General features: G+C 41.9%; 1 protein-coding gene across 1 annotated transcript in view; it reads right to left on the bottom strand.

Annotated features, from left to right (window-relative positions):
• Positions 1-21,616, bottom strand: part of tnn (tenascin N) — a 35,368-nt gene that overhangs the window by 843 nt on the left and 12,909 nt on the right. The window contains exons 5-15 of the mRNA XM_053884379.1: positions 20,680-20,813; positions 20,474-20,603; positions 16,781-16,963; positions 16,618-16,707; positions 8,811-9,074; positions 5,016-5,146; positions 3,706-3,844; positions 3,367-3,518; positions 3,191-3,287; positions 1,709-1,873; positions 1,182-1,345 (exon numbers count right to left, since the gene is read on the bottom strand). Coding sequence (XP_053740354.1) covers positions 1,182-1,345; positions 1,709-1,873; positions 3,191-3,287; positions 3,367-3,518; positions 3,706-3,844; positions 5,016-5,146; positions 8,811-9,074; positions 16,618-16,707; positions 16,781-16,963; positions 20,474-20,603; positions 20,680-20,813 — 1,649 coding nt within the window. The remainder of the gene's footprint in view (positions 1-1,181; positions 1,346-1,708; positions 1,874-3,190; positions 3,288-3,366; positions 3,519-3,705; positions 3,845-5,015; positions 5,147-8,810; positions 9,075-16,617; positions 16,708-16,780; positions 16,964-20,473; positions 20,604-20,679; positions 20,814-21,616) is intronic.

The raw sequence follows: 21,616 nt of genomic DNA, 5'->3' as shown, positions 1-21,616 counted from the left end.
AGGGAAATCTTGTGGAGAGCGGAGAAATCCTGCAGCATTTCCGTCGGTATCAGTCTCGCCGCCACGTAAAGTGTGCTTGTTGTTGTTGCCCTATCAGTCTGGTTAAAATACTTGCTGCTGTGAGAAATGTGTTTCCTTATCGCTGCTGAAGGATTCGGGGCATTTGTGCTGCTGCACGACAGAACAAGTCCAAGTGGACCGGCGTCACTGAACAAGACGCAGCTTCGTGTCTGTTTTTCTCTTCCTCTGGTGATCGTGAAAGGACCTGCCATCATGCCGACGCTTTCTTATCTCACCTCCACCGAGGAGCTCATGTGATCTTCTGACTGTCACTCTGGGCCTGTAGTTTAGATCGAACTTGTATGAATTGTGTAAGTGAGGTCCAGAACAATAGCGCCACCTGCAGTCCAAGTGAACAAATTTGCACTTGGCGAGTGTTGTCAATGGGATTTCAAATGCTAAAATGAATTGAATTTGAATAGATTTTTTTCCATTTTAGGTTCTAAAGACTGGAGGAGATTCTCTCACTTGTTTGAATATGTATTTTTCTTTCTCGCAGTATATATTTTTAAAACATTTGCTAGCAGTCATTGACATTAATTGTTGCATTGTGACTTCATGTATTTCTGATTCTACATTAATTTATTCATCCACTCCTCAAATGTTTTTACATAGAGTGACTTGGCATTTGTAGTACTTGTTGACATATTGAATTTTAAATTGTATTATTATTATTAATAATAGTACTATAAAATGAATTAAATAAATTGTGTTTGGTTATGTAATGTATTGTGGTCTCAATATTAACTTGGTAAACTTCAAAATTTTGACAGAAACAAGTTCTCCTAGATTCAATTGTTGTATTTTACGACCAATTGTAATATTGTAATTTATGATTTGTTATATATTTGTTTTTCTTTCTGCCAAAACTGAAGTTTGAACCCTGTTTTATTTTTATTAGACATACTTATTGAGTTCCAATATTGCTTTTTCACATTACTGTATTTGAAAAAATATTAGATTTTTGTCTTTCTCCTATACTGAATGATGTTACTTAATGTTTATATATATATATTTCATTACGTACTACATTAATTCCAATAATATTTTCTTTGGATTCAGCTCCAGCTGTAAGCAAATTCACAGTTCACGAACTCAGTAGCGCCCTCTAGACGACTCACCACACTGTGTCTGTTGTCCCCCCATTTTCCATTGGGGTTGGCCAGGTGACAGTTCTTGTACCACCAGGCCCCTCTGTGAGTCAGCGCACAGTTACCCAGGGCAATGTCATTGTCATTGTCCACAGTGGTCCACGGTCGGCCCTGGTGGTAGGTCATCGCATCCCCTTCAGAGAGAGAGAGAATATAGTGACTGCACTCTCCTTGTTCCTGTCACTCTCTCGAGAGTACACTGTCGATGGAAACTCCAAGAGAAAGCCGTGCTACATCTGCACAAGAAGTTCCAGCTCGGTGTGTTCAGACAGTGTTGCTGCTGCAGTCTGCTGGGAGTCCAAGTTTTCCACCATCGTGCCAGACTGAAACCCACTGCAGAAATGTGTCTGTACATTAGTTCTTAACAGAAGCCGCCTCACTGCAGGAGCCTGTTTGGTCTCTGGGGAGGGAGCCACACGCCTTCAAGTGACTCTCCGGTCAATGTGCAGTGGACACGCCATATTTCTTCACCATCCCGCATGAGACTTGTCCCTCACCTGCCGTCCCGCTGTAGTTTCCAATGGTCAGCTTGAACTTCTGCTTGGCAGAAGCCACCCGGAAGTTATCGTAGACGGCGTAGGCTCTCTCTGATCCCAGGCCCAGGTCGAACCTCAGCTCGTACCTGGTGGGTGTGTTGGTGAGCTCGTACAGCCTGTCCAGACCTGGAGGACACATGCTCTCATGAGGACTTGGCTGCTGAGTCTCCTGAGTCTGGTCTACCCAGCTCCTCTCTTTGTGACCGAAAGTCACAGAACTGCCAATAAAGCAGAGTGTAGTCCTAAAACTCTCACAACTGCTACTGCGACTGCCTCTAAAACTCAACTTGAATTAATAATGAAGTTTATAAATGCCTGCTTAGTGACTCAGTTACTTCTGCTGTGACTCAATATGACTCCCCAAATATACCTATTATATCGTACAGTACAAAATGACGACTTCTCCTACAATACAGATACAGATTCTTTACATTACTGTGTCTCTTAACACAACAAACAAGAACTACCTGTCCTACTACTGAAACAAATCTACTACTACTATCACAAGAGCAACAAAACACATGACTACCACCACAAATACAACCTCTACAATTGCTTATACTGCACTACAACTACTCACAACTAATACCATAAACAGCTCAATAATTAATAGTATGACCCCAATGTAACTCCTTACTTATACTGAAAATATACCTTATTTCGACGATTATTATGTTTTAATACTACTACTACTACTATGACTACAGCAACTACTGCATCCCTTACCATGCCAAATACTGCAACATCGAGTACCCTCCTGCAACTAGTGATAGATTTATGAGGTTTCACTAAAACATGCCCTCATTTTCTGGTCTCAATTGGTGGCGCTAGTGATGGGTAAATGAGGTTTCATGAAACAGTGATCTGGTTTTCAGAGGCCACCAGGTTGGACTGTCTGCTGTAAACTGTTTGCATTTGAACAAGTATTTCAATGAAGCCTCAGCATTTCTAAACTAAGAGCGCCGCCAAGTCATGGGCAGATGTGGTATCATGAAACAGTATTGCAGTGTTGTGTCCTAATTTTCAGAGGCCACTAGATGGCGCTCTTGGTTTAGAAATGTTGTGAGGTTTTGTCGAATGACTTGTTCCAGTCCAAACATTTTGCCATCCGGTGGCCCCTGAAAACCAGGTCACTGTTTCATCAACGCTGCAATACTGTTTCACGATACCTCGTGGATTAAAAATGATGTGAGGTTTCATTGAAATAGTTGTTCAATTCCAATGATTGACGAGCAGAGAGTGCCATCTAGTGGCCTCTGAAATTGGGTACACTGTTCTCCAAAACCCCACTCCTCTACTATAATGGCCATTACTACTACACCTAATTCTACTTGGAGAATTTAAGTTCAGTTTTGGATTTTTCTTTACAACGGATTTTAGTTTCAGACCAAGTCCTATATGTCAGTTCTGTACTACTCGGTCACGTTCCCGGCCGGCACTCACCAATCCAAAACTCATCTGTCACATCACCGAAACCTGCGATGTACTGACGCCAGCGCTTCATGAAGTCCAACCTGCCGGAGGTGCGACGCTGCAGAACCTGAAGTCCACAAAGATCTGACTTACTGCAACCAGTGATCATACTGAATGAAAAACTGCAGTATTTGTTTTGGTTTTACCAGCCACCCGCCGCCATCCGTGTCCATGTCGCAGAAGACCTCTGCAGGCTTGGAGCGGTTGTTGTTGATGTAGATGGTGTAGACGCCGCTCTTCTTGACGCCGTTCATCTGGATCTGAACACAGTCCATTGGGAAGGGAACCTGCACACCCACTAGGAGGAGGAAACAGTTCGCCGATCATAATCCCGCGCCAGATATCAGGGAGGCAGTGATGAGAGGAACCACCGCTCTAGTCTGCCACATTCTCCATTAGGATCCAACTGAATGCTGTGTCATGATGTCGCAATAATTCTGAATGGATTCATGTGAGGAGTGACTGATGTGACTCAAATGTCAGACCTGTTCTGAAGGTGGTTGTCACCACTTTGCTCCTCTGGCGTCCTCTGTAGGCGACGATGGTGACCTCATATCTCGTCCCCGTCTGGAGTCCGGACGCAGCAAAGCTGCTCTCACCAGCAGAGATCTGCCTCTCAACAGCCTGGTTTCAACAGACAAGAGGTATGAACTGACAGTCAGGGACGGAAGCACAACACATGACACACCCAAATCACATCATGGCTTCAGTGTTCATTCATTTCTCAGGAAGCAAATCTGAGTAAGCTGACGGAGAGAAGCCAAAATACCAACATTAACCCTTCACACACTGATATACAGGTCAAATATTTGATTGACGTGGGCAGACATGAATATTCATTTGGAGTCTGGCCACAAGAGGTCAGTGTTCTACAGAACTTTGCTCGAATACGCCTATAGACCTAGAGACAGACTTAGACTTTCTTTATTGTCATTGCACAAAAAACATATCGCTATATTATGGCAACGAAATTTGAGGCCTCCGGTTTCCAAAAACAAAAATTATATGTCCAAAAATTAAATAAACATCAGATAAATACTTATCAGAAGACTATATATATATATATATATATATATATATATATATATATATATATATATATATATATATATATATATATATATATACACATATATATATACATATATATATATATATATATACACAGTATAGTAAATATAACCAACTATCATCGTGCATCAACGACCACCGTGTACTCGAGTACCACTGATACTTCTGCAACAGCTTCAAGTACAACCAACCTTTTTGCCACTACTTTACTCCACAATCAGTAATACTGCTACAACAAAGTGTTATTACTACTAAATCAATCACAGAGCTGCATCTACTCCTACTGTTACTCTTCCCCTTTCACTACTACTACATGTACTACAACTGGTCACAGCTGTTTTATTTTTGGTTTATTTTATTTGTTAAACAATACTACAAACACTGAGACAACCACAAGTACCATCGCGAATACGTTAAATCCTCCAACTCCCTCCCCTCCTACTACTGTCACTACGACAAAACAGCAGTACTTTTTCACTTCTCCGATTACTATACTACTAATACTGTACACAGGTACACTCATCCAACTTCAATGTCTTCAACTTCTGTCTTAGCTTCTACTGCTCCTTGTACTACTCACATTCCTACTACATCACCGCATGCTACCATGAATATTGTTACTACACAATTACTATCTCGAACCCAACAGCCAAGTCAGAGTACTTCTTGGACTAATAAATGGACTAATAACCTTCAGGGGGAAAGGTATTTAACCGTTCTTTACCTCTGCGGTGGACTCCTCGTCCCTGTACGTGAGGAGGAATCCGTCAATGTCAGCGAGGGGGCGAGTCCAGGTGAGAGTGGCCGACTCTGCGCTCACGTCCGTCGCCTTAAACTGTTTGGGTGCATCGATGTCTGTGAAGGTCGAGATGAGATAAGCCGGTGATGGAGGGAAGCGTCGTGTTGTCATCGCTGCGTGTTTTGTGGAATGTAATGAGCAGACGCATTTATTCACAACAAGAATGAAACTCAACACCCCTCAATGTTTGGATGTAATTCATCATGACAGTGAACTTGTTTGTCTTTCGGCTCATGGACATGAGCATCTGATATCGCTTGTTTGAAGGTCATATAAGTAACAGATAACAACACCAGAGTTTGTCAGCCTTAACAGGCTTGAAATATCGGTGTGAAAAAACAAGCTCTGAGCGCATCGATCACGTGTGACTGTCAGCACAGGTTAGTCGCGCTTGTAATTGTGTCCAGTAAAGTTGCAAATGCAAGACCACATGTGATGCTGATGTCTCCCAGGTGAGGAGGGTCCTCCTCTGCGATGACTTACAACCAGCTGATAATTCAGAGCTGCCATTTGCCGCCCCATTAGAGGAGGCCCCGCCATTGTCCCAAACCCCAGCGGTGGGTTCACAGGTCATGTGTCACACACAGAGATACTTGCGAGTTACTTGCCATGTGTGGCGAGACACCAGCCCATGACCCCAGCTGACCTCACCGTTTACAAGTCGACCAATTTTCCCTTTGAACACAAGACCACAACAGTGGACTTCACATTCAGAACCTCAGAAAATACTGTTAAAATAATTTATTTTATCATTTTATTTTTATTATTGTCATTATTCTAAAATAATTTCCAATATTTTTTTTATTCAACATCCAAGTGCTGACACGTGCACTAGAGGGGTGTTCAAATTCACTTTTTTTTCCCCATGACATGAATCATACTGACTCTATTACAGAGCTTTTCTCAGCTTATGTAACTCACACCAGTTGTGCCAAGCTCTTGACATCTATTTTGTCACACTTAATCGGCCTGAAAAGGTTAATAAAGTCGCTGACAGTTTCTCGTTGATGAGAGAAATTCATTATCGGAGCGCTGTTTTCTTGTGAATAACTTATATTCGTCATGATCCCACAGTGAAGTGAAGATTTTAAACCTTTAGAAAGGTCCCTGCCGCATTAATCATCTGACATCATTGAGGTCCTGTCACAATGGCATGAATCGGTGAGATTCCTTTCCTTTGCAGGTTTTAGTTGGAACTTCCAGTTCTGGAATAAGTTTGTCTGTGAAAGTGTTCATGAGGCGGCCAACAACGACAGGCCATAATTTGAAATCCACCTTTACTGGATTTCCTCTTGAATGCGTGGTCCAGCGAAACACATCACTTTTGATAAGAAATAAAAGCACATTATCCATCTGTTTCCAAAGAATGCCACTATTACAGGGGGGCATCTCAGACTCAAACAGTCACAGGAGGTCTGGGTCGCTCTCCCCGCCGTCACCTGAGCTCTGGGAAGTGGAGGGATGGAGCCTCTGGAAAGCAGCTTTAGAATTTAGCTGATTTAAAAAATAATACTTTTAATCCAAGGGCGTGATCCCAGCATCCCAGCTACTTGGGGTAAGAGGAGTGGGACACTTCAGAATCATCAGTTCACCTGCAGTATATCTGAAGAGGCAGCGGGAGGAAACTGGAGCACCTAGAGGAAGCAGGTACTTCAACATGGCCAGCTTTCCTGTGACCATAATGTTTGTGCTTTGCTGAAGAGGAGATTTATTGGGGACATTGGTACGATTCATGCTGCTGGATAAAAGTATGGTCATAATTACCATGTAATAACACTGTACAACAGACCCTCCCGAAGACAGACCGAGTGGCTGTCGCTAAGTACTGTCTCGTACAGGATGAACCGGCTGGAGGGGCTATATCTGTTACCGAGAACCAGCTCAGTAAATTTATACTCACAGAAATATTCATCTGTTGAAAAAAAAAAGTTCTGAATTTCACATGTTGGTTGCTCTGCATTTATTTCATTATTTTTAAATCTCTTCTTACTTTAGCCGACTTGATCATTCGACAAAGAATTAACATTGTAACTGTTGTTACTGTTTTACTGTCTAAACAACATCCCAGGTTGTTGGTTAAAAACTACTTCCCAAATAAACAGTACTTTGGCAGCTGCCTTTTATCAGCGTCTCGCAGATAAACTCGCTCCATAATGTTTAGTTGAAATTCAGGTATCTGAAGTACAATAAGACTTCACATGCTCATACCCAATTGTGAGCGTGCATGAGCGACAAAGGTCAACTGAGAAGGCTCTAGTAGACTGCAACGGTGTAATGTTAATATAAGAAGTGTTCCTTGAATTGTAGTTCTAGCCATGCTTTATTCTGTATTCTTCTTTTGCCCGTCTTGTATTTGCCTTGACAGATCTTGGCAGCACCCAGCTGAAACTCATGAGCCATCAGCACACCTGTCCACATTGTAATGGAGCGTTCCAGGTACCTTGGAAGTCGGAGCTCCAGGTTCCAAGTGACGTGCCTGCCAAGCTCATTGTGTTACAGTGACCGTCTGAGGTTGGCCAGGCTAGCAATCGCCGCTGTTAGCATGGCCTACATTATAGTTCGCATGCACAGTTATATTTAAAATGAATCCACAGAATCATTTCTATGTGTATGTGTGGACCAATACTATGCATTCAACCCATTTAGTGAGAAGAAACGTCAAATATACACGACGTTCCTCGGCGTTCCGAGCAGCCATCTTGGATTGCACACTCAGGGTGGCGAGAACTTTCCGACACCTTACAACTACGGAATTGGATGTCGGATGATTGGAGAAATTTCCCAGTTCCGAGAACAACTGGAATGCACCATGAGCTTCTTGGTTCAAGTCCACTGCAATGATCGACGCTCCCCGCAGTTTTTAGAGTTTATTCCTCCTAGTCCGCTGAAAGTCTTAGTTTTATTTACTATATTGTTATAATGAACTTAAAATCTACATTTGCATGTCAAGTTTCCCTGTATCCAGTCACCACTTAGGTCCTGTAAGTTCCTGCCTCACAAAAATGTATATTGAGAAAATATAAAAATATTCATGGTATTTTTATATCACCACTTATAGTACTGTGTGGTGGCACCTTTTTAGTGGTTTTATAGGTTTTATATATAAGCTATGATAAGATACCGAGGGCCGGCAACCACTCGGCGTTCGAGCGAAACCCAAGCAGGAACTTTACAAAGCAGAAAGATTCAGGTCAGGTCAAGCTGGACTCGCACCTGCGACCTGCCATGCAGTGCCGCGTCAGCACTAAGCACACAACTGTTTACCCACATCACTCATGCGACCATCTCACCCTGAACTTTCATTAGCATACAAAGGAGTCAGTTCCTGTAGTTTGAGCCATATTTTCCCAGACACACCAGACGTGCAACAGCAGCACGTGGGAGACGCAGTAGCTGACGAAGCCTCCCGCCTCGACTTCAGACAGATATTCAGCCTCCAGCTAGACTGCGCCCGCGTTAAAAGGCGGTGTCCAGCTGAATTATCTTTAATAGTCTTCGCAGGGTGAGTTCAAGTTTCCCTCTCGGCAGTTCAGCACGCCGTTCTTAGCCTGCGCCAAGTGACGGTTTCATCTTCTTCTAATCAGCCAACAAAGACACGGATGGTTTGAAGTTGCTTATAGAGAGTGACACTGAAATTGTTTTTCCTCCCGGCAGGAAAGAAAAAAGGGAACGTGTGATATGGCCAGCATTCATATTCAACGCTCAAGCTCAGCGTCCTACCTGTTTCTGCTTGTGTGGAGCTCTTCCTGCTGACTCTGTCGCCGTTGAAGGCCCAGATGTAGACGGTGTGGAGGACTCCGGGCTTCAGGCCGATCAGCGTGTATGAGGTCCTGTCACGGCCGACTGGGATGTCCAAGCTGGAGCCCTCAGCTGTGGAGTAGCTCAGCATGTAGCCCTCGATCTCCGACTGGACCTGGTCCCACGAGACTGCGACCGTGTCCTCGGTGACCTCCGTCGTGACCAACTTTGGAGGAGCATCAATGTCTGGGGAATAAGAAGAGTTTTCTTCCGTGAACCTGATGGCAAACTGTGTGGTTTCACAGAAGATTACAGAGAACGAAGAAAGAATTGCAAATACATACATTTACAGAGTTGCTGACTTCTCTGTGTCTGTTGGTAATAACAAATAGCCTCATTGTTTCATCGTCCTCCAGCAACTGCATGCAGTACATGTACATGTTCCTGACATCACATTTCTGCATCTAAAAAGACCATTCAAACGATATTATATTCCTAAAATGTGTGAGTCAATTTCAAAGTGAATGTGAGTCAGAGCGAGTCTCTAAGTTGCATTGATGATAGTGATTCTCTTTTGTGGCTGGACAGGTGGTTGAACAAAGTCATGAAAAAAAGAGGTTCAAAACTGACGAGATACTGAGAATGTAGACCAGCTTCCTGTCAAACATAAAAATGCAGTAATAACAATGTAATAAAGCAATAATGCTGCACTAAGAAAAGGGTTCAACTTAAAGAATAAATTATGTTTGCCAAACCTTCCTCCTAATCTGAGAAGCCATTATATGGAAATAAAATGAAAATCTTGTCACAAATTAATATGAATAATATTATGACTATGAATGACAGTGAGGCAGGAGGTCACATGTCAAATGTTTTAACCACATGATCAACCTTTTATTTGTGAGGCAGTGCGTGTCTGAGTCGAAGCTCCATATAGAGCAACACTAAGCCCTGAGACCAGTTTTCCTCGGCGTATGCACTAAAGTGAACGGAGGTGAAGTTTGAGGGCAGATATTCAGGAGAAAAAGTGAAAGAAAAACCGCCTTGTGCCTGCAGATACAGTTGTTGATGAGGGAATGTCAGTGAAAACGACGACAAAGAACAAAGCACAAAAGGAATAGGAGAGAAAGAGCGGTGATGAAAGAGACGAGGGGAACTGAGGGAATCCACCGAGACAGAGAGGAAGCCAAGGGAAATGTAAAAGCAATCACCATCCAAGATTGATGTGACGGAAGTTCAGCTCAGGTCAATCTGGTGTCGCTACGGCATGAGAAGTAACTGATGATGCATTCAGGAAGAGAAAAGAACTTGGATTTCATCTATGTCTGTCTTCTGCTAGTCTTCTAGGGGACCAGATCTCCCAGGGAGAGTGTCATCTGGTTAAAGGATTTCAACTTCCCAGCAGGTCACTGAGCTCTTGAACTTTGCGGAACTCCGCTTTAAAGTGGCTTGAAAGCCTCTGCGCAGCCATCTGACTTGTGAAGACACTTCTCTTAATAACCAGTCATTATCAGCTCTGCCGCGACTTAATCTGATAATGGTGAGACCAGAGGAAGGTGCTCCGACATTTCACTCAGACACACAACATCATGCTGTTTAAAATGTACTTTTCTTTGCTTTTAGAAAACCTGAGTAAATAAGCGGAAACCAGAAAAGTTCTCACTGTCAAGTGGTTCAGCTCCATTCTGTTTTTTTTATTGTATTATTTTTAGCAATATGTTGTTAGCATTTGAAATATTGTTGATAGCAATGAGCTACACCTCCCCCCTTTTGCTGCATACACTGACTTATTTGATCATCAATGTTGAGTCATCATGCTAACAGGCCGACAGATGAGGCGCAAAAGTGAAATTCAGTCTTTATTTTGGTTGCGCTTAAGTGATTATTTAAAACTAAACTGCTGTGAATAAGTTGTCAAACATTATGTCAAACGTTATGCACTACAAGCCCCTACTTTAACAAACTATCCATTGCTCCCTGGACTTAGATTTGTAGACTGAGCTACAACAGTGGAGTGTGGAATACATCAGAAATATATAAATAAATAATAGAAATAAATGTGAAATTATAAATATAAATGGAAGACATATTTAAAATGAAATAAGTTTCCTTTAGTTATATTTTTGTCACAATCGCCTTCACCAGTCTTTTATTTTGTGTTCAAACATCCACAAATAGTTGGAGGCTGTTGCAGCACCAGATTGTGTTCATCTCAAACTAAGTGTATCTTGATAGTTTTTTTTCTCTGGTTTTTGCCCTGCACCTGAGTATTTTGCTTAGTTTGTTTAATAATTTTTGTTCTCTCCTTCTCAGTTCCTGTTCCTCATGCCTGACCTGCCAAGCGATTTTCTTTTTGGACTTCTTAGATCAAACCATTTTTTCTTGTTCTTGTCTTGAACATTGGGCTGTAGCCTATTTCTGTTGGCTTCACCTTGTTTGATGAAATTGTGCATATTTGGACGTCGCTCGTGCTCTGTCAGTTCCTGGGTCTCCACCTTCCTTTGAGCCCTCACAATTTTCGTACTCTCACACTTACATTTTCTTTCATTTCTCTTGATGTTACGAGTGATATAATTCAGAAATAAATGAATGGGGAATAAAATAAATAAAACTATACAGAAATAAGTGAGGAAATATGCTGAAATAAACATGTCCACTTCTAAAGTTACTTTCTAAATTTTATTTCTTCTCACATTTGTTGTAATTTAGTGTTGTTCATATTTGTGTCGGGAAAGTGGCAAAACTAAAGGAAAAAAAAACAAACATAAAAATGAAAAACTGAAAGCGTGTGGAACGGGATAAAAATAAAAATCCTCATTTATTGTGACATGTGGCAGTCCTCTCATCCATACCTCAGCACCATGTTGCCTTTTTTAACAGTGTTCAACTGTTGTTGTAGCTTCCCCCCAAGTGAATGCACAAACATTTCCCACTGTGTTATTCTCTCAGTAGAATCTACATTTAACATTGTTAAGTTTGAGGCAAGCTGTTCACCATGCATAAGTGTTTGAAGATGATTACCATGAAACATTCCCTCTTACCATGTCATATTTTATCTAGTTCTTGAAGAGTAATTCAGATTTTCTAGTTTCTGCCCCGACCATCCAGCTGCACCGGCAATACCTTCCAAGCACACGCGGCTGCTCGCAGGGTGGCTGCTTTTGCTCTGAAGTAAAAGTGCTTGATGGATCGACTTACTTCAGACGTTCTACTCCACTGGCTGTGTAGCGACTGTGGCTACCGGTCCACACAACATGAGTTGTGGCTCAGGCCATTTGGGAAACAGCTTATCCATTACAGGTGTCATGTGCAGCAGAGTCATTCGCCACAACGCCTGCAGGAGCAAGCCATCGCTCAGCATTCTCAGCTCCACAGCCGCGCGCTGAGAGTCGGCCATGGAGTTGAGGGGAAAGTATGTGCCAACAGGGTGTCACTCTTTCGGATGCGTCTGTACTTCAGGTGTGAAATGGTGTGTTATGTCACGCTCGCCCTCGGGCTAACAGTCCGACTATTCATTTGTTCCGACTCCAGTTCACAGCTCGGTGTTGTGGGAGCGACTCCCCTTTATAGCTTTGCCTTCAGACATAACAAGGGAAACGGACAATTTGGTGTTTGATGAACGCAATTCTCAAGGTTTATTGCTCAAAAGAAAGGTAATCTTGTCGGTCTGCCAAGGTTGTTGAGGATTTATTGAATATCTACAGTGCATGTAAGTTGATTTCAACGTTAAAAATTTGCGATTAATCGCGATTAATTACAGTCCATGACAGTGATTAACTTTTTTTTTCCAGACAGAACTAAATGAAAAACTTTTAGACTTCTACTTTCTGGTCAATAAAACATATATATGTATAATATATATAAGATAAAGTACATTTCAGTGTTTTAAAATGTGCGATTAATCGTGATAAATCAGAGCCGATACATGTGAGTTAATAAATTGGCAATTAATCGCACTTTATCATGATTGACTTGATTTTTTTATTTGTTTATGTAATTTGATATATTATTGAATTACATAATAGTATTAAATGGAACAATTTTGGACTTCTGCCTTCTTGTACTGAGAAGTAAATTTCATTGCGATTAATCACGATTAATCACTGTCCATAACTTCTTTTTTGTTTTGTTTTTTTCACTTGAGTGTCATAGCTACAGTACTTCTAGACTTCAACATGTGTAATTCAGAATTAAATTTCAGTGCTTTAAACTTGCGATTAATTGAGATTAATCTCACCTATGACTGGTGAGCTTGATGCTTTTTTTCTTAGTTGGTTGACAGCTCTAATGGAAACATTTCAAGACTTCTACTTTCTAGAACTGTGATATACATTCCAATATTTTAAATAATATTTTTTGACAACATGAATACAACACATACACCTTTGTAGAACAGAAGTCTCAGAAAGTGTTTTCTGATCAGATTCTTGAGGATGAATTTGAACCCTTCCCTTTTGCTCATCTCCATAATGTCACCGTGGTGTGACAGAACAAAAGCCTCACCTGCTCTGGTTCTCCAGCGACTTTCATGCCTCAGCTTCCCTTCATTAAAGACCATGGTAACTCTCCACTCATGGTAATAGTTTGCAAGCCCATGAGAGACAGAGGTGTTGCTCCTTTCCCCAGCTCTCAACATCCTTTAGAACCTGTCATTTATCTTCACGAAAAAGCCGCTGAAGACGCTGAACCCTGACAGACTGTGCTCCTCTATAGAACCACAGAAGGCGTGTGCCCCCACAAGAACATCTGCTTCTGGTTAAACAAGCTAACAGCCATTTACTTTATTGAATTGAAATCCAAAGTAGCAGTTTCAGATCTTGTCTTTTATATCCTTCACCATCATTTGGCCTGTCACTATGACAACGTCTGCTCTCAACGGAAAAATAATGAGTTGTTGATCGACTTAGGCTGACTTTACTCTGATGCCTGTTTATCACTTAATGATTATATATTGAAATAACGTCTCACAGCCAAGTGAACTTTGTGAAAGTGTGTCTTCTGACCCTATTTTCCTCCGTTTTCCTGCTGTTTCTTTCCAAAACGTCTCTGGCTGTGCCCCATTTTTCCGCCATTTCTTCTGCTTACTCTGACCAGGTGCACACGCAGCATGCTGGCTGGAACCAAACAGCATGTCGAGTGAGATAATAGTGCGATGTGTCTCCAGAGCAGCATTTCCCTGGTAATGAAACAAGCGCTATTCCCACTGCCGGCCGGAGCAGAGGACCATCCTCTTCAATCACACCTAAAGAGCCTTAAACGCGCTGGAAGTGGAGAGGAGCCAACGCCTGTCTGCCGCAGATTAGTTCGACCAGGCGCTCTGAAGCAGGTGAACTTCTGATTCAGGACGGGTGATAAGCAGGCGGAGAACGCCTCTGAAGGCCGCCGTCGCTCAAAAAGAACGGGAGGAGAAGCTTGAAGGCTTAAAAGCATCCAATCTGGGTTGCCAAGGATGAAAAGACCACTCAAATAAACCTCTGGAATCGCTACACAGAACAAACACGCGGCGACACTGACGTCGAGCTGCTGGGAACAAATCAACTTCAGTCCATCTTAAAACCATAATGCTGATATTTGACATCAGTTGATATTTTTATGCCTCTATATCAATATTTCATACATAGAAACTTGATGCATTTGTGATGTTTTCTTTCTGTAGACTGGAGTTATTTTGTTGATTCATCCCTCTGTTGGACAGTGAACCGACTTCATAACAATAAACTATTTTCATGCATATCATATGCATTATATGATTTTTTATTTCCTCCTTTAAAATGATGGATCTTCTTACAATATATTTGCTGGACTTACAGGATCCCGTATATTGCATTGTATCGGGTTATGTATCGCTACACAAGATACTTGCCAATACACAGCCTAACAAGTCAGTCTATTGTGTCCTGTTGGAGGACTGACAAATCATTTTACTCTTCAGAATTATCAACATGCATCTAGATTCTTGTTGGAAAACAGCCTGTTGCTGATTTGTAAACGCTGCACACTAGAGGCCGGAGGCTGTCACTTCATGGACTTAACACGTGTACATTCGGATAAGTAAAATAAACCGTTCGCCTTCCAGACCTCACAGGTTACAGACACTAGCATCTGAACTTGAACTACATATAACACAACTTAAACCCACAGTTTGTGATGTACATCACAATTGTTACTGTAATTGTTATCAAGTTTGTTGGTTTTGCGTGTGTGTGTGTATCTGACTTAGCCATACCATTAACTATACCATTCTTGGAAACACACACATTTTTCTGGACATTTTAGCTGGTCCCCACATGGTTAAGCTTTGAGGGTTAAAACTTCAAGATAAGGGTTTCAGTTTGGTTAAAAGTCCTGGTCATTCTGGTGGCGACGTTTCATTCTAGCAATGAAATGTCGCCACAAAGACAGCGTGCCGTGTGTGTGTGTTGTGGCAGTTCCGTAAATCAAGAACAATAATATTTCAAACATGATTTTTATAAAGTCGGCAATACTACTGGATAAGAAAAATGTGGATGGAAAATAAGCAACCCGGTGAAGGTGTGCGCTGTCAAGTGTCAGTCTAGATCAAATACAAGATATAAAGTCGAGATTTTTTAACAGTCTGCAATGTCAAATGCAAACACAACACACAGATACCAAACAGGTAATATCTTAAATCATCATCAGAGTACTGGCATCTGTATTGATGTACCCTGTGTTAGTGGTGGGTAGATGAGGTTTCATGAAACAGTACTGCAGGGTTGATGAAACAGTGGTTGAGTCCTAATTTTAAGAGGCCAGTAGACTTTGTGTAGAAATGAGGTGAGGTTTTATTGAGTTTGTTCAAATCCAAAATTACGGCAGACAGCACCATCTGGTGGCCTCTGAAAATCAGGACACTGTTTCATGAAACCTCATCTGCCTTTCACTACTGTTCATGATGTTTCATTTTTTTCTCCAGATTTCCAGGGCAGAAGTTTTGTATGTGCGTCTGTTGGACAACATTTCCCGAACAAAAGAACTGACGCGAACATTGCGATAACTCAAGTAATGTGTGCCACAGTTGACAAAACAGTGTGAAAACGTAAAATGTGTTTCATTATTCCCGAATCAAACAACTTCATCATTAGTTGTGTGACCTTTACTTTTTTAAACACATCGGTTATTAGACATTTGAACTAGATTAAGAAGGACTAAAACTCAGCTTCTCATTGCTTCATAATTTATACAATAAATTATGCACCAACATCTGTATTCTGTCTCGTTCACAATTCATCATATGGTCCAGTCTTTAAGGCGAGAGCATCTCATCTCATATTCTCGGTTGATACTCTGACACTAAGCTCCGCTGGCGTTGACAAAAGTGCGTGTGTCCAGAAAATAACGTTTTTACATTGAGCACTCCATTAATAACCCATAACCTAAGCAGCAAGCGCCTTCATAAATTATTCTATTATGACTGGCTGCCGTTATTCCTCCATGGTCTGAACGTTGTCTGTGATGGATTGCGTGTTTTTACTATTAAAGCCTGACCACGGTTAAATTATCGGCAGGGGACAGTTTGTTTTCGATCCAGCACCGAAGTCGAAGTGAAGTGTGGACATTCTAGCGGTAGCTGGAATGCTCGAGCAGTCCTTGTGATTTATCATCTTTAGTGTCAGTTGATTTAGATAAAAGCCCCTCGGATCACAAAAACAGCCATTTCTATTAAATGGAAAGTGATTTCCAGAAAATTGGGGCCATTATGTTTCCGTGATAGTACTGAGAGAGTGAGGAGGGAATGAGAATAGGGGGACGGTGCTGTCCCGACACTGACCTGTAGCTCCGGTGACAGATGCTGCTTTGCCCTCAGTGGACCCTTTAATGGCCTGCACGGAGATCAGGTACTCAGTTCCTGGGTTCAGACCTGCAGGGAAGAGCATTGTTTATAAGTTCTTATAACCTTAAAGTGTGGAAGCATTTAAAAAGGTCTGTCGTACCGACAATAGTGTGCTTTGTTCGAGCCTCCTGGCTCTTCTGGATGTCCAGTTCCTCCTGCTGTCCGGACGGGTCGACGTGTTTGAGTCTGAAGTGGTCCAACTCGGTCTGTGGATTCTCCCAGTCGACCTGGATGGAAACCTCCGTCTGCCCAAGGATTCGGATGCCGTCCAAAGCCGAAACGTCTGTCGAGAATTGCAGCAAAATTCTGAATGGATTCCACACTTTCTAACCATCGACACAGGTGTCATGATTATGCTAATGCTAATGCTTTTCCTTCATCACAAAGAAATGTAAAATTAGGAAAGTTTATGTCCAACTTTAACTCCCATCAGATAATGTTCATTTTTTTTAGTTTACGGTGGGGAGAAATTGTTATTCAAAATTTCCTTAAAACAATAGCATGTGTTTCTTTGGTAAAATTGTGGTTTCCAGGATTTTTTAGGTCATTTTTAATGTTCTTTAACCCTGGCTACTTATCTGATTTGGTCTCACCATTCTGCTTCTCTCATTACGAGGGGTGAGAACCAAAATATACAGAGAAGCAACCTTTAGTTACCACGGCCCACATCTGTGGCTCCGACTGCTCGTGGGAGTGTGTTGATGTTTCTAAAAACTACACACTTAATTTTAATTCTTAAAGACTTTTTTGTTATTTTTGAACATTACTGATCTTTCTCGGTGAATGGACGCGTAGCTTCATTTTCAACATGTTCTGTGTGACTGTTCATCGTGCACGGCACTTTGAGGTGCTCTTCCACTCACTCATTCTTCCATGCATTAAAATTACTAACAAGCAAAAAGATAAACGCACATCATGTAAGAACTTTCCTTCGAAGAGAAACGTGTTCAGTGCACCAAACACTACATTGTTTAATGTGATGCCATGAGCAGAACACTGATGGTGAACAAGACCAAATGAGATGGGTTCGACAGGTTTTTTTTTAAAAAACACTACAGAATATAAGCACAAAAATCTGCTCTGTGCACTTTAACTCTGGAGCACTTCCACCCTGACGTTTAAGCCTCGACTTAAATTTGAGCATTCTGGTTTCTGTGACTTTACTCCATGAAATGATAGCTCCCAGGATTCTCTAGATAATGACGTGTTTCTCCACAGTCACATGCAAAGTAACCAGATTGTCGCTGCTCTGAACTCCGCCACAGCCAGATGATGTCATGCTTCTGAGGACCGAACGGATCTGAGCTAAGGTTTTCCACAGCAACCAGTTCAACCACACTTAAGTGTCCCGCTGCCCTTTTCACTCATGCCAGCGCCTGGTAATCCTCTCGAAACATCTGCCTCAGCCACATCTGTGAGGACCCGCCGCGTCTCCTAAACACATCCAGGGAAGCGTTTCTTTCTAATTATCGCTGGAAGTAAAAGCTTATAAAACGCCGCTTAATAAAAGACGTTCAGTTCGTCAGCGGAAAGCAGTGTAGCGTGAGCATGTCCTCTTTAAACAGAACAAGTCAGGCTGAGTGTCCGTTCACGCGCTAATAATGCAAGTTGTTAAAAAACGTGAAAATCAGGGAAATGATCCTGAAAGCATTTCAGGCAAAATACCTCTGACATTTTTGTGCTTTCACAGCTCACTGCCTCCAGTTAAAGCTGACCTCATGCGTTGCTCTTTAATCCCACAGACAATGGAACTAAATCTTCCGACCATCCCGGGACCTTTACACATCACATCTGTCGTCCCACTGAACCGTTGACTTATTCAAAGACTGGACCCGACTTGAGGCCTGATGTCTGTGGAGAGTTGCATTCATCTGTGGTGCATTACCACGTGTTATTCTCCCTAAACCTTCACACAAATCTGATAATGGAAACATGGTTTTAAATGGTCAATTTTCCATCAGTGAAAGCTAAACTTTGGACTACTGAAATATGAGGAAGCTCCTCCAGCCATTGCTGCAGGTATCTGCATTGTAGTCTTCTTTGTGCCTGGAGGCAAAGACGTGGACACATCAGGAGAGGGTGGTAGCTCGAGTGCCGGTGATGCTTTTGCCATTGTTTTCTCACTTCTGAGGAGTGTTTGTTGCTGGATTCAGTGCTGGGAAGAATCTCTTGAAAATTTTAATGGTTGTCTCTGCAACCCTGGATGCTGCACTTGATATTCCATCTTCAGGTTGATTCATGTTACGCCCATCACCAAGTGCATTCACAACAAACACCACTTGGCGACACTTTGCACTACTTGCACCCAAGTGGCTGTTCCAGTGACCAGCGTTTGCTGGGGGTCGGTTTAAAATTGGTGGACAGTCAACATGGTGATTTAAGGAGGAATAACTGTAGCCCTTTCTCAACTGTGGAAACATATTAGAAGGAAGGAAGACACTGACGCTGCTGTCTCTGGGTCCATCAGATCTTCTTGGTGAGTACAAACCTTTATAGTTCAGCGGTTAATCCAACAAATGTCACCTGCTCAGTGTGTTCCCCAAAACGCTCTTAAGCTGCGACCCAGTCACTCCAACGTGTTGCGTACTCTGTGCCCATATTGTTTCGCAACATTTTGTTATCTCGGCTCTACATTGGCTAAATGTGTAACTCAATTCCTTTTGTCGCCCTCGGTAAGATTCCTATAAGTGAAGACTTTCCGATGTACAAAGCAGACGGGTGATTTCCTTGTGCGAATGTTCTCTTGAGCAGTAAAGGCCTATTCATGAAGCGTTTATGTCCAAAATTGTACCCATCTTTTTCTAACTATGTTACTGTCACTCATCACATGCGACCATACGTTCTTTAAGTTGGTATTGCTGTTCTCCAAAACATCCACTAGGGGGAGCAGCCCACAGTCAAAAGTTAACGCCGACAACAACAAACTCCAAAACAAAATGGGGGCAGCATAGTAGGAGGCGGTGGTCAGTGAGGCTGTTAAATGTATCGCGACTGGAGGACAGAGAATTTCCGCCATTGTTATTTGTTCTTTGTGTCTCAATAGAGCTGTCAGGTAGTAACAGCAACACTGCCCCTCCATGGTTTCCGGAGGTACTGCTCCTTTTGGCCCGTATCCGTAAGCTTTGTGGAAACGTGCAGAAATACAAAGGAAATAACGCAGAGCACGGAAAGAAGGGTCTGTCCGTATCCGGGTCTGTATGTAACATTGGAATTGTTCATCTTTGTCTTCACAAATACCGAAGCTTCCTCAATGTTCCAAGGACAGCGGTGGCCAGAAGCAGCTCAGATGGTTAGATTAGACAGTGCCGCGATGAACACAGCTCACGTGTCTTATACTCACCAGACACTATGATCTGAATGGTAAAGACCGTCCAAGGATGCCTCCTCTGTCAGTTAAAGGCTTGGGGCAGGTTGAAACAGTGGCTGGATTTCTGCTCATTCACCTGCACACCACTTTCTTCCACTTGCTGAATTAAGTTATGATAATTTATGAAAGCTTTTTTTTTTTGTAATTCATTGTGTTGTGCATTTTAAAACATCAGCTACTGCTGTTTAATGAGGCGTGTTATTGAAAGTAAATTTTCCTTTCTCTCTAATACATTTGATTTTTGAGAGCATATTTAATGAATTTGTGGTGAGTTTGGACCGACACCAGCAAATTCAGTCGAGACTGAGGACACACTTAAAAGGCTTTTGGGAAGTCCATGGCTTGCTGAACTGTAAACACCCAAATAATGGTGATCCATTACGTGTGTTAGAGACCGTAGTTTGCAACGTCATGACCACTTCTCACCTGTCGTTGCCTCAATCGTTTCTGCTTCACTTTGGATCTCCCTGACAACAGCATGAACCTGGATCACGTAGGTGACCCCTGGAGTCAGCTGGGTGATGAGGTAGGAGTTGTCAGTGTTGGGAACCTGGACCTGAGGTGTCAGAATCACACGCACATTCAGCATCTTCTATCACTAATTCAGACGTAGAGATAAAAAAAAAACCTGCCTGCTTCAGGACATTCTTCTGATGTTTGGGATGATATGTCAAAAGGTAATGCTCTGCACCATGCACAGACTCCCATTCCACGAGCAGGGAGACGTCAGTGGTCTGGACCAGCTGCAGACCCTGAGGACCAAGAACTGGACAACAGAGTCATTTTTGTGTTAATAACACCTGTGTTTTTGAGATAAAGCACCAGTACTTGTCCTTTTATATGTGAATGAAGTATATCTCTGGTGCTAGTTCCTCCAGAAACAAAGAGTAGAATATTAAAATATGTTAAAATATATTAAAATATTATTATTACTCATTTTTATTCTTATGTTTTATTTAAAACAATGCACTAAATTCATTTTTTTCTGTTTTTACTCACACAAACTGCATTTTTTAAATTAAAAATTATAAAAAAAAAATATATATATATATATATATATATATATATATATATATATATATATATGCATACATTGATTCAAGCTATATAGTCTGCAAATCGAATCGGCTTTGGCCACATACATTGGAAAAATATGGCTGGGGGCGCTAAAGAACCAAGTGAAGAACTGTGGCCAAAAGACTGCAGACAGCAAGTCAGCACATTGGAGAGCAACTCCATCCAGAAACTCCAATAACTTTCTGCAGATGCTGAGATTTAATGTGGGATGGGAAGTGAAGCCAAACGCGTGGAAACTTCACAGTGCTTTCATGGGCTCATGAGAGCGGGAGCAGCCTGACTTTGACAAGTGATGAAGTCGCTACAGCGAAAATATCATTGTTACAGCTCACACTCAATATAATGCGATTTAGAGCCTTCGTGATGAAATTATAAAAAATAATTATGATTCAGTGTGAAGCGGTCTGAGGTGCCACACACTATCTAGTCTCCAAAAATCGCCTCGCTCTTCTTAACACTGTTATTAAATGACACCTAAAGCAACAAATGACA

This window comes from Synchiropus splendidus, chromosome 13 (assembly GCF_027744825.2).
Source record: "Synchiropus splendidus isolate RoL2022-P1 chromosome 13, RoL_Sspl_1.0, whole genome shotgun sequence".
Lineage (NCBI taxonomy): Eukaryota > Metazoa > Chordata > Actinopteri > Syngnathiformes > Callionymidae > Synchiropus > Synchiropus splendidus.
Note: the sequence above shows the minus strand (reverse complement) of the source record. Positions and strands in the feature narration are given on the sequence as shown.